The sequence below is a fragment of the Xiphias gladius genome, chromosome 10, assembly GCF_016859285.1.
Source record: "Xiphias gladius isolate SHS-SW01 ecotype Sanya breed wild chromosome 10, ASM1685928v1, whole genome shotgun sequence".
NCBI classification, from domain to species: domain Eukaryota; kingdom Metazoa; phylum Chordata; class Actinopteri; order Istiophoriformes; family Xiphiidae; genus Xiphias; species Xiphias gladius.
The window spans coordinates 1,013,400-1,028,006 of NC_053409.1; the positions used below are offsets into that span (position 1 = coordinate 1,013,400).

General features: G+C 39.3%; 1 protein-coding gene across 1 annotated transcript; it reads right to left on the reverse strand.

Annotated features, from left to right (window-relative positions):
* Window positions 1-3,833: 3,833 nt before the first annotated feature.
* Window positions 3,834-6,315, reverse strand: gja10a (gap junction protein alpha 10 a). The gene is made up of 2 exons (XM_040138222.1): window positions 4,879-6,315; window positions 3,834-3,872 (listed from the first exon to the last, which is right to left on the reverse strand). Exons 1-2 carry the CDS (start codon window positions 6,313-6,315, stop codon window positions 3,834-3,836), a joined length of 1,476 nt encoding a protein of 491 aa, XP_039994156.1.
* Window positions 6,316-14,607: the final 8,292 nt, after the last annotated feature.

The window sequence follows — 14,607 nt, forward strand, 5'->3', positions numbered from 1 at the left end:
TTTTATTCAATAGAAGGTACACTGCAGCTTCAAGAAACTGTGCTGCACCAGCGTCATAAAACATGGACGTGGCCCCTTCTGACCCCTGTCGTATTTGTCTGAGATGAAGCCTCAAGAGGGAAAGAGAAGGAGTAGGGAACTCAACAATGTCCATCTCCCCCTCTGCAAATGTGGAGAGCCAAAGGGTTCAATATTTATGAAATAAATAAAATGTTATGGAACACAGTAAATAAATCATAATATCAATATATAATCAGGAAGAATATGAAATATACCCATGAAACTGTGATAATTACAGCAACAAATGAATAACTCTAACCTATAATAAATTGTTTTGAAAAAAAGTAAAACCAATAGTTTTGAACAGAAGTGGAATATTTAAAACCAGGTGGATCAGTAGATAATGGCAGCTTGACCATGCTAGTTTTGACACCGTGTTAGCCAATGATAATCTAATTAGAATGTACTAAATGCTCAGAGTACATGAAGAACACTGCTCAGCTGATTTCCATAGACTTTACTTTAATTTCTTAAAGTGAACTTGTGAATTTATTTATTTGGAATCTTGTTGGGGGTGGGGCGATGGGGTTGTGTGTGGGGGGGGGGGGGGGGGGCATAGATGTAAAATGTAGGTTGCATCCTTTCTTAGAATGGATTTGGTGATGGTTGTATTTTGTTATTGTTGACAATTTTGTAAAAAAATAAGTCTTGATTTACAAGTCACAAATGTATTTACTTAAGTTGTAATACTTTAACTTAAAGGGGAGTGAGTGTGTTTACAATTTTGTGTATTACCTGTTCTTCTTGTTTTGTAAAGATATGATTAAGACCTGAGACTTAATTTGAATAGACAAACTGTTGAAGCTATTTTTTTTTTTTATATATACTTAAGTTAAAAGGTGTTGATGACTTTAGGAGAAAAATAGGAATCTGACAAGGGCAGCTTCAATTTCTTGCCTTAGAGGTTACAGAGGCCAAACTAACCAGTGAAGGATCAAAGGATTTTATTCAATAGAAGGTACACTGCAGCTTCAAGAAACTGTGCTGCACCAGCGTCATAAAACATGGACGTGGCCCCTTCTGACCCCTGTCGTATTTGTCTGAGATGAAGCCTCAAGAGGGAAAGAGAAGGAGTAGGGAACTCAACAATGTCCATCTCCCCCTCTGCAAATGTGGAGAGCCAAAGGGTTCAATATTTATGAAATAAATAAAATGTTATGGAACACAGTAAATAAATCATAATATCAATATATAATCAGGAAGAATATGAAATATACCCATGAAACTGTGATAATTACAGCAACAAATGAATAACTCTAACCTATAATAAATTGTTTTGAAAAGAAATAAGATTTGAAAATAATCAGATAAGCTTTAGAAATGTCTTGCATTATTTTAAATTTTCATGGCTACATTATATAATTTGTATATATTTATTATTATTTTTATTTGTTCCATAATGTCATATTTATTTTTCAATATTGCCACTGTGCGTCTCCATATGGAAAAGCCAAGGGCTCTTCCAAGTGTCCCCTTGGAATATACCATAAAAGAGCAGCAGCTTTTTAAAATGTATTGCATTTCTGTAATTAAGCTTCAAAAACAAAGGAAGCTACACTTGAATAAAGCATATCATTTTATAGCGTTTAATCCATGCTACACAAAACTGTGCAAAAATGTCAAGACTGATGAAAATGTGACATCAAAACATTCATTTGCATATGTGCTTTGTGCATAACACAGATGAATAAACGCCATTGAATGATTCTTTGCCTCATTTTGACTTTTGACTTGAAATGGAAATCCTGTTCCCTCCCTTTCCTCCTTATGCAGAAATGCAAATGAAACACATGCTGTTGTTTTAATGGAACGCTACACATCAGAGATGTGAAAAATTTTAATATGATGTTGGTTGCTCTGCATCTTTCTGAAGTACAATATTCCTCATTTATGGAACAAGACGATGTGAAATTTGAGGAATGGTCACTTGTAATCATTTTGAGGAAAAAGTCAGGAGTTTTGGTAAAAGGTGAATCTTGGAACATTAATATTGAAATTATGACCTTTTTCCTCTTCAATATACATGCAATAGCATCCATATGAGGTATCTAGCAGTATTAGTTGTCTAGTTAGCAGTGACCATATGATACACCAGTGCAATTTTAAATTCAAAATGGTAATAATAGAATTGAATTGATCACACCAATGTTTTTTTCTTTTCTTTTGTTTTAGTCCTATGGCAGCAAATTCTTGACTTGAAACTTGCTTGAGTTAGGTCATTCTTCACATGCTTTTAATGTCAACGGAATAACATTACTGTTGTGTGGCAATGCAATGCAGTATTCTTAGATCGGTCTTCACTTACAACTGCGTTACCAGTTGTAAAACCTACTGTTTGGAAAATGGTCAGCAACAGTAATGTAAGTACTGCAAAAACCACTGGTATGGTCCATGAATTGCATTCTGGAAATGATGTATGTGGTTAGGGCCATATTGTGTTTCTGACGGGTGTTGTGAGCACCGAGAGGCTGCATGTTTTCAAACCAGCAGGTGCTGCCTTCCCCATGTTAAAGCTGAGTTCATCAGTTGACTGGAGGAAAATCATCAGATTAGTCATGTCGACTTACTAGTCTAGTCAACTGAATAGCTAGAGATTGCCTTTTTCTTAATAGAATGCTTGAGTTTCCAACTTTCCAACATCTCTGAATGCAGCGCTAATCTAGGCCCAGCAGTGATTGTTTAAATCTTGAGCAGTGGCTATCATGGAGGAGTTTTCCCTCACGGATGTTAGTGTTTAGCGATCTAATGCCTTCAATTTGCAATCACAGTACATGGTGGTAGTACTTATTTAATCAAATCTGTTTACAGAATGTGTTGGGGCCACTTGAATCTCAGATTGTGATTTTGGTGTTTTTAAACCTCCGCTGAACAGACTTTTAACACTTATCTACCTGGATGATTCAGCATACCTCTTTTTATGGGTAAGGACTGTATGATAGACACGTAGAAAGTTTCTGTGGCGTTGTTTCTAACTTTTTACAGTGGTTAAATCATTGTATTTGTAGATTTTGGTGAGCCATTTTTCACGTGTTCTTTTTTTGAGTACCTGCAACCTGACTGTTATATGCAGATTCAGCATTTATGATTTCCTTTTTTATCTTTGAATGTTCAAATGGCCTGTTTTGCTTAGATTTTCTTTGTAAATATTGTGCAACATGTCATGTTTTGTTTATTTGATATGAAAAAGGTTTTAAAGAAATGAAAACAGAAATAAAACAAAAAGCATGAGAATTCTATGGTTTGGTGTTGGCGTGTTGATTTTGATGAAATATCTGTTGAAAAATTGTTGCTGTTTTGTTAAGAAGCATTTAATCTGAATATTATATGAAGTATCATAATTTCCCTTGAAATTACTGTATATAAATGACTATACATAGATACACACATATTCTAATCAAGTCTTTGACATAGAAAATGTATTTTAAGCTTATAAAGTCCATGTTAGAGAAGCAAACAGATCCTCTGAGGAGAATGCTCCATAATCCAGGGTTTTTTCGGCACAATCTTAAAAATTCAGCAAACCCATGGAATGATGTCCACATTTTTAAAAAGATACAATCCGTTCTTGTTAGTGCCCACACGTAGGCATTCTAAGGTGCTTCAAACCCAAAACATACTGGGCTTTGGCTGTCTCATCATGGCTGACTGCTGGACTGACTTGAGGGGTGGATCAGTGTTTATGGCTGGATCACTGATACAGTTTCTCCCCTGTTTGTGACCCAGCTGGGCTGTGGAACACAGCTCCTATGGACATGATGTTAGCCCTTGTCTCTTCACTTCTTCATGATAGAGGAGATATCCAGAAACATACTCTGAGAAAGACAACGAGACATAAAACACACATTATACACCTGGAATTCAGTGAAGCAAGCATCTTTCAGTATTTGTCCAATGTCATTTGTTTCAGCAGTGGACCTAACATTCTTCAAGTGCACAAACACATTTCTGTTAACCTAAAGGCATACTTTCATGCCATTAGGAACAACATAAAGAATGATGAATTAATCCCTTCCATCCATTAATTTCAAATTTAGTTTATTGGAGAAGATCACAGTCTGCAAATATGTAAATTAATCTGTAAAGCCTTTATTGATGCGAATGCATGTCATCATGGTTTAGGTGACACGCCCTTTTTTTGTGAGGTAGTACTGTAATGATTTTTTAAGATATAAAACTAAATATGAAATCTATGTAGTCCGGCAGGTGTCATGAAGAAAACAAAAGACAACACATTTGTAAGAGCATTTATAGGTGCAGATGAATTGATTTATTAACAGAACATAACATTCAAGTGTTCAGTCAACATTTTTGACATGTTAAAGGGATGTTAAAAATAACACACCATTGTTTGAGAGATAAATGCCAAGTATTTCCAAATCTCCACAGTTGTCTCCGACGCCCCTTAAACATATGCTAAATGTTAAACAGATATGTTCAATGCTATTTTCCGTTAAGTCCATTGCACAACAATTTGAACATGAATTAGTAATTAGTGTGCAGACTTGATTCATTGACTCGGTATTTATGTGTCCTTATGAAGATTAGTTATGATCTGTAAAATATATATAATATAGAATCTAGTCTTGCATTTTAATATATTTTGAATTATTCAAATTTGTGCTTAAATGTCATATGCCAATCAAAAATTCTATCTCAAATTGATAAATATAAAATATTTCTATTTTTGACTAGGTGTATTGTCAGGTATAACCTGAGCGTTGTAACTTTGCCTATGAACAATAAATGTCTGCAGCCGACATTATAGACTAGTGTGGAATTTGATTCAGACACATGAAACAATCTCATCTCTTTACTTGCCATTGACATTCTCCGGCCTCCGGCAGGCGGCATCATGGGCATGTCCCCCTGCAGGGAGCCTAATTCATCCGACTCCTCTGAGGTATGTAAAGAAGGGCTTGTGGAGCCGCTGATGGAGGACATGCTGTCAGAGGCTGGCCTGATCAAGAAGCTGGTCTTTCTGGGGTTGGGGATCAGGACCTCACTCCCCACTGACTCCCTTCGCTCGTCCTTATCAAGGTCTCTGATAGTGCTGGGCCTGATGGTGCTACTGGACAGCAGAGCTTCCAAATGGCTGGGTTGAGGGTGTTCTTCCTCATGGGTGTCCTCAAAATGGCTTGTTGCACTTCCCTCTGCATTGGACACAGTAGAAACCCAGGGTGGATGGTGGTCCACCATGGCTGTGTGGCTCTCTGGACCTTCATGGATTTGGGGGGCTTGCATTGCACAGTTCTGGCCAGACCTGGGTGGCATCCTAGGTTGGGGGCAGATATAGCTGGTCTGACTGTGTCCCAGATGAGCCAAGCTGTTGTGTCTTTGAGCATCCTGGTTGGCTTTGAGGCCAGTGCTGTAATGAAGAGGTTTCATGTCCACCTCTGGAATCACTTTGAAGGTCTGAGTCAAAGGCCCGTTGTGAGGTGATAAATTGCTCATTACACAAAGGTGTGGTAAGGATGCCCTCTTCTTGGACTTGTAAATCAAACTGTCATCTTCTGTGTACCTCTCCCCATACAGCGTCTGTTTAATTTTCCTGATGCCCAGGTGAGATATTTCCAGAATGTTGAGAAAAAGTGACACACCAGCGATGGCAATCATGAAGACCATGAAAATGGTCTTCTCTGTGGGCCTGGAGATGTAACAATCTACACTGTTGGGGCAAGGCAGCCTCTCACACTTATAGAGTGGCTCCAGTTGGACACCATAGAGTATATACTGGCCCAGGATGAAGCAGACCTCCACCATAGAGCGTGTAAGGATATGGATGATGTAGGTTCTCAACAGAGAGCCTCTGAGAGGAGCCTTCTTCACCCTCCTCTGCTCGTCTAGCCTCCTCAGCTCCCTCTCCATGCGCTTATGTTCATCCAACGCCAACTCAGCCTCGTCCAGCTCCTCCTTCAACTGGGCCCGTCTGCGGTGGCGTTCCTTCTCCAGTGCTCGGATGCAGTAGAGGGCATGGCCCATGTAGACTAGTGAAGGTGCAGACACAAAGATGACCTGCAGGACCCAGAAGCGAATGAGGGAGATTGGGAAGGCACGGTCATAGCAGACTGCTTTGCAGCCTGGCTGGTCAGTGTTGCAAACAAACTCAGACTGCTCGTCATCCCAAACGTCTTCAGCGGCCGCTCCGAGGATCAGCATGCGGAAGATGAAGAGTATGGTAAGCCAGATCTTGCCCACGATGGTGGAATGAATGTGGACCTCTTCTAGGATGCTGCCCAGCAGGTTCCAGTCACCCATGGTCAGCTTCTCACCACTTCACTGCCACATGTCCTCAAACTATGGAGACACAAAATGCATGGAAAGATTGTGAGAACATGGGCCCCTGGGTACAGATAGGTAAAAGGCTGTACATCCCTTCCATATAGGACCCCTAGACTTAAAGAGGCACAACATGACTACAAACGACACAACCACATCATTTTTTAATCGTTTTGTGTCTTTTTATGGCCATTTTGTGTCTTTATGGTCATTTTGTGTCTCTTTGTGGCTGTTTTGTGTCTTAACTGAACTCTATGACTTACAAACAAGAACTATTAACTTAAGAGGAGCTGGCCCCTGGGTCTGTGCCCGGTAAGCCCGTTCAGTAATCCATCCATAATTAGGCTGCAGCCTCAGAAAGCCAGACCAAATATTAGGCAAGTCCTCCTTTTTGTTTTCTTTATAGGTTTTATTTTGTAGCTCAGGCCATCAGTTCTATTACCAATCACTAAAGTGATCTAGAGAGTGTAATGTGGCAACATATCTAAAACTGAATCCAACGAGGCAAGAAACACAAGCAGTTAGACAATCAGAAAGATTGCAAACAAGATGACATTTTAGCCAGATTGGGTACTGCTTCCTCTGTAGGTAAAACCGAAAGTGGGTGCAGAAGCAATGTCTCTAATACCTGCACAGGAAAACTAAGTGTGCCCAACTACTGTAAGTTGAACCAGAAAGTTGGGTTGTAAGCTATTGTGGATGGATACAACCGACAGTTTGGGTTGTAATTTTACTGTTAGCAGTCATTTTCTCCTCCAAATAAATTTAACTAACCTGGGTGATTGTTTACAAGCTGTCTGAATGTCTGCCTGCTTGTGTTTGTTGCCTTGTTTTTAGCAATGTCGCGGTGTTCCAAGAGCTCAGGCATTATTATGATGAGTACAATGTTATCAGAACTGGTAGAATCAATGGCCAAATCCAAAAAATAAAACCTAAGTTTAAATAAAATCCCAGTTATCCTTTGAAGAGTAAGGCTGGTCTTATTCTGTATCTTTAAAATCCCATGAAGAGATCCAAACTGACAATGTTAAGAAGTTGACACCCTTTGAAACTTCGGAACATCAATGAAACGTTCGAGATATATAATTTGAAGTGATTTACATAGCTAGTTGCAGAGTAATCTGAAATTTGCTTTTTTTGTCTAGTGTTAAAAATGCTGTGACCACTGACATCCGAGCAAGTAGTTTGATTGATGTGTTCATCAAATCAGGTGTGGCAGGGATCATGTTGATGTCTAACAGAAGGACATAATTTTCAATCATGTGTTGTACAACCTACATAAAAACAGGCCCGTCCCAAGCCTGGTAACCCTATTACAACAAGTGTGAGTGCATTTACATATGTACTGCCTATAAGAATGAAAATTTAATTTAGATGTACAGCGTTTTGGACTAAAATGCGATGAAACCAAATATTGCCCTGAGCTGGAAAATGAAGACTTTGAAGTGTCATCAGATGTCACTCTCTGAGAAAATGAAACAGTGGTTAAGTGTTTTGGCATATTTTGGAGATATTCAATCAAAGGAGTTTGATTTAAAAAATAGGGGTTATACTAAAGCCCAGTGTATCACAGTGGCTGCTGTCATAGAACTCTAGCATTTGTTTCATTATTCAGTCTATGGCGCAGTTCCAGAAGTCATCTCCAATGATTTTATTATGTCACTGATGTTTGAATCCACAGTTGGTCTTTTTCAAGGCCTTGAAAAAAGTGTGGTTGAAACGTCAACCATGGTGTTTCAACGTGCGATCAAAACGTTGGTGATACAGTCATATCACTGGATCTTATAGTGGGTGGTCATCCTATTTTGAAATATGTCATTGCCATGACCAGGACCTAATTTTTGGTTTGCATTCACAAGACAAAATAAAATTGTGCTATTGCTGTGTAATACCACAGAAATAACATGCTAATTTTATTTATGGTGGATTTTCCCTCCTATAAATATGCAATTTAATTGCACTAAGTGTGGTCTGGTTTTCTGTGAATGTCAGAAATTCAGCTGGAATCATTTCTGTCTTTTTACAATAACAATAACAAATAAAGGTCTAACATTTACATTTCATATTTAGGCCATCTGAGAAAACTACTTTACATGAGTCATTTCTGGACCAATTTGTTGCACACTTTTGGGAAGATGACATAACACCAATTGACTTAATTCAATGAATCAACCATTACAGTAGCACTTACATATCACTGGTGTGGGTTCCCTCTTTGCCTCTTGATGCACTTCATAATGTCTACATAAGCATCCTAGGAATTGATGGTGTCTGTATGGCTACCCCATAGAGGTGTTTGGAGGTCCTCTTGTGCCGGTCCCAAACTCCAGTCCACATCCCTTTGCTCTCCTGTCTTTGTTTCTCTGTGTATCTGCGTGTACTGTGGCTGCCTGTGTGGTGGGAGTGCTCTCCCGTGTTACATGCAGGGTTCACAGGATGTGAGCATCGATCGCCTCCCGACGGGACAGTGCCCCCCACCCTGCTCCCCTCTCCCACGCCAACAGCGCCAACTCCAACCAGTGCCATCAATATCACCCTCTCTGACAGCGTGATTTGATATTTGTTTATGGCTGGTTTTTCACATAGGGCCTGCTCCTGGTGCCCTCAACATAAAGATGTTACTGAGCCAGCAGGGAGGCCTTAACATTTAATTTCAACTCAGTTGACCAATCTAATGTGGATAATGTGGTTTAATGGATCATGTCCTACCTGCCTTCTTGTACACAGCTTTTAATTTGGTAGGTTGGGGATATTCATGAATGACTGCCTGGAATCCCTGCTGTGTAAATTCAATCCAACAAAGTAGGTACAGGGCATTGGAAAAGTCTTACTGTGAAAATTACTCAATAGTTAAAAAAAGAAACATTCTCGCATGAAGGTCATGATGGGATTTTGGAATTACTTTGCTAAGGACTTCTTGCAGGCTAAAGGCACAGCAGTACTTTTTTTTTTACCATCTATATTACCATATATACAGTACATACATATTTGGCATGGCACTGCATTATTACCAGCTGTGCACTACTCAACTTTACTGAGCTTTTTAGCATCTTTTAGCTCATTGTTTTGGTTTTGCTGGCTGCAGTTTTACTGTTTTGGTTCACTCTCACCACTTTCATCAATGTTTTTTCAAGCAGCAGCAGCAGCAGCAGCTGTTTTTCCAATTTTTTCCCCCAGATTTCTGTGAATAAAACCTTTTAAACTGATGATTTTTTAAAAAAAGAAAAAATGTTATTAAAGTCCCACAAAGTCCCACAATTCATCCCCAGTCCCCAAAACATAGGATTAGAAGCAAGTGGCCAAAAAAAACTAAAATCAATACAGCTTTATTTTTAATTTTTAAACTTTAAAAAGTGTTGGTCCTTGTATTAAACAGACAGTTGAAGAGTTATAAGAGGTTCTTAGCCATCTTTAACCTTAAACATAGTCCTCTGATCCATTGTTAGTAGGAAAATATCGATGAGTGCAGCTTTTAAAAACAAGGGAAGCAAGCAAATGTTTGCACAATGTGAAGTCACATTGTGCCATAATATGGGAATATTTTTTACTTTTACCTTCAGACTCAAGGAATTATTCCTCATATATCTGTTTTAAATGTATTCATACTTTTAGAGCATTGTTATTTTTCCTTTACACCTTTCTACAGTACACACAATTAGTTTAGTGATGTATGGTGTACTGAGTAGGCAAAGTAGTTTAGACCAGAATGCACTGCTGTATGTCTAAAACAACGACATGACATAGGCATGAGTTTTTAACATATTGAATGCTGACACTATCCTGCTCAGGGAGGCCCATATACCCCCTCAGCGTTCAGAGTAAAGCAATAGTACATTTTACTGGCTGGATTCGAGAGCCCTGGTACTTGTCTGCATAAAATGACCAGTTCTGCCTGGAGGGCCTTTAATTAGGTTTCCATTGCACTCTGACAGAGTCAATGTAGCATTGATTTGATTTTCCCTTCAGAAGCTGCTGCTGTGGTTGCTGAGGCCAACTGCCAGATGTCACACCAGGATCATTGGGTTACACAACCAACGGCTGCTTCATCAGGAGCTCCACCCAACCGACTGAGAGCTAAGCAGCGAGGGCAGGACTTTGTCCAATCTGTTTGTTGTTTGACAATAGGCCTAAACTCATCTACATGTTGGTCTTGATAGCCTTGCGAGGACTTTGAAGTAATGTAGTAACCCCAATTTATCAATAAACTAATGGTGGAATGTAACTATGTACATTTACTCAAATGCTGTACAGGAGTACTTCCATTTTCATACTTGTATTTCATTAATTCAGAAGTTAAATTACTTATTACTACATCTATTTATTTAACAGTTAGTGACTTCTTTGCAAATTTGGATTTTACATACAAAAATAATGATACGCTTATGAAAGGATTCATTGTTATAGATTACGAATTTATATGGTGTGTCATCGCCATGAGTTAAGATTTTTTTTAAACTAATTATAATTAGCTCCATCTCAGAAACTATAACATTAAAATATTGATTATACAGTAATGCACCAGTAACAATAATGTAATGATCCAGTACTTGTAATTGACTAACTACAGACCAACTTGTGATGGGATCACAACAGCCGCGATGCCCGTCAACAGGCTGACGTTCTGACCCATGAGTACTCAGAAGTGATTAATACATTACTGACGGGTGTTGCAGCTGGTGTGATCACATCACAAGTTGGTCTGTAGTTTAACCTAATGTCCTAGAGTGCATGGGAATGATTGAAACTGGGATACAGTGATCTATGACTTTAAACTAATGTGAGCCAGGGGTGTAAACTGGGGGGCCAATTGCCCCTTCCCAACCTTCAGCCCCCTTACTTCTGAAACCCTTGCTTGGACCATACCCATCTTCGAGCTCGGCTGTCATTTTGATCTCAACTACACACCTGTATAGTTTCGTAACTGTATCTTGCACAGATGTGAAACTATCACAGAAACAGACACCTACCAGAGTACCCAATACCAGACCCTGTGGTAGTTCCCGCTACAGTAGGTGTCTCCAGGACCAAGTTCTGCCATGACACACACACACACACACACACACACACACACACACACACACACACACACACACACACACACACACACACACACACACACACACACACACACACACACACACACAGACACATACAAACACAAAAACAGGCTCTGAGCTTCAGCAAATTCAATTTGAATAAAATAACGGATACTACATTAAAGAGCCAAGTCTCAGCTTTAATATGCGCAGGTTTTCACATCAATATAGAAAGAACTGTGGGAGATATGGCCCTTTAAAATCACAGGGCCCAAAGTTTAGGGGTTGAAAAAAATTGGAAGAATACACATTTAGTCAGACAAAATCATCATATTTAATATTTAGTGGAAAATCCTTTGCAGTCAGTGACTGCCTGAAATCTTTGACCCAAAGACAGCATCTTTGACATCACCCAAAGACGGCACTTTGTATCTTCCCTGGCGATGCTCTCCGAGAGCTTCACTGCAGCCACCTTCAGCTCTTGCTTGTTGTGGGCTCCCCTGCCTTTAGTCTGGAAGCGGACTGCTGCTCAGTCGGACTGAGATCAGGCGACGGACTTGGTTGAGGATATTCCTCCTCTCCACCCAGAAAAGCTCTGTGGTTGCTTTGGTTGTATATTTAGGATCATTGTCCTGCTGAATGATAAAATATCATTCAATGAGTTTTGATGCATTGGAATGAATCTAGAACAGAAGCCTCCTGTAAATCTCTGCATTCCTCCTGTTGCTTCCATCAGCACTGAAATCACCAATAAATGCCAGTGAGCCAGTTCCATTGGAGCCATACATGCCCAAGCCATAACAGAATCACCGCTATATTTGACAGATAGCTCTCCTTTCATGTTGAATGTGCTGAAGCTCAGAGCCTGTAAAGCAAAACAGTGTGTCCAAATGTCCAAATACTTACGGTCTGGACTATATGTGGAATGCACCGTAGTCATTAAGCTATAGAGGCACCTGTATATATTTGTTTTTAATACTTGCTGATCATACTTTTGTACTTTTGATAGTAAGTAGTGGCAAGGTAAGATTTTGAATGAAAATGACCAACAATTAAGTACAAAAAAAAATTTCACCTCGAAACTATAAAGCAGAACCCACAAGACTGTCATCCGATAAAAAATGGCCCATGTTGTCTGTGCAAGCAGCTTACTACTTTAAGTCCTTTCATTCTCATTAGAAATGGAATTGTGTTCAAGTTTATATAGGTACTTTATTGATCCTGGAGGGAAATTACTTTGCCACAGCAGCAACACATGTAAAGTACAGCGCAACACAACACGTCACCAGTAGCATATAGAAACAAATAGCAATATAGCAAAATAGGATTCAGTGATTAATGGCAAAGCAAAACATAAATGGATGTCAACAAAATTACGAATAGCATTAGAAGATGTGAATTACAGGGATAAATACAATTGACAACTATATATACTTTATGTGTCAGCAGAATATACGTATGCATGGCAACGAATATAATAAAAGGCAGAACAAACTATGAATAGCAGAGCAAAAAAGGGCAAAAACTGAAAAACAATAAAAATCAAGCACAAAATAATTGTTTGTAGTCCTCAGGCCTATATCGCTACTGAACTAAATATGATGCCAAATATGAAGTCAAATCCTTTCACTGCGAGGGAACGGTGCATGTTCAGTGATTCGTTCACTGAACATACTACAGAATGAACATGAGCCCTGACTGAGTGGCTCAAACTGCCAGATTCAGGCCCAGCAAGTTCAAGAGTAACACCAAACTGAGGATCAGTTAAAAACAGACTTAAAGTCATTAAAAACCAGCGTTCATCTCTGATATTCAGTGAGGAAACTCTAAAATATCAAGAATTCTAAACAGAGTTTGGCGTGTTTGTCAAGGCGACAGCACTTCCGGCTCCGGAAGCCGGGGATCATGAGGAATATACACCATTAGTCCGCGTTTCAGCTCACTGAGTGAGACTACGCAGTCAGAGCTCCAGTCAAGCGCTGAATGATTCAGTGACCAAATCTTTTTAATGAACTAATTCTAGTGATCTGGGACACTTGAAAGAACTGCTTTGCACATCCTAACATGCTATGGGTATGTATGATGCAGGGGTGTGCATCCTCAAAGTATCACAAACATTCTTTAGTTCCAGACTGGATAATCAGACTTCAAAGTTTATGGTACTCCAAAAGCATTCAGATTATTGTTCACTGGTGCTGAAGGGGAGTATGATTCGGGGAACTCAGATTAAATCAGATCCCTCCACATTATCTTTTTCAGTGTGGTTCCCGTGGTTTCCACATATGGCAGATAAGACACTGTAAGACATTCAGAAAGTCTCAGATTCTCGGGTTTATTTATGTGACTTTTATATGTGTAGTTTCAGGTCTCTACCAAATCAGCTATAATGGTAAATCGCAAAATATGACTATGATGTGCAGTAAAGATTAAAAAGACAAATTTGCAGTCAAGTCAGCAGTAAATTATATTTAAATATGCAAATGTATTTAAAAATTGCAATTAAATAAGTACAGTCTCCATCCAGCTAGTCCTGCAACTGAAAACCTCACGTCAAGTAAATTCATGAGTGAACATTACTCCTAAATTAAACTGTAGAACTCCCTCTCCTGCATTTTACAACAATTGGCAACAATAAATGATCTGCTACAATTATTATTATTTTATTATTATTTTACATCTCTATGTGGAAATGTATTGTGCTACATTCTCTTTCCTCCTGCTCCTCCCCTTCAGCCTCTCTCTCTCTTTCTCTCTCAACCCAGCAGGTTGGGGCAGACGGTCGCCCACCATGACCCGGGTTCTGTTCAAGGTTTCTACCTGTTAAAAGGGAGTTTTTCCTTGCCGCTGTCGCCAGGTGCTTGCTCATGGGGGAATGTCCGTATGGTCTAGAACCAATGTTTCACCATGTTTGATGCAATTTGAGTCAATTTGCACCGAACCTTGTGGAGGGGTGGGACCTGGGCCTGGGAGGAACCCATTAAATTTATGGGCAGATCCAGATCATTTACTATGAATCAGATTTTCTTTCTCTGAAGTCTGGTGTATGTCGTTTGACTTTGGCCTTGGCGGAGGTCTGCGCTCTACTGAGTGCCAATCTAGTTATATATGTATTAGCTTTATTATATATACAGTATGAATTATAGTATCTATGTATGGTAGGTACATAGATACTATAATTGTTCATTTGTTTATTAGGGTGTCTTTTTCTCATTTCTCCTTTTGCTTACTGCTGCAC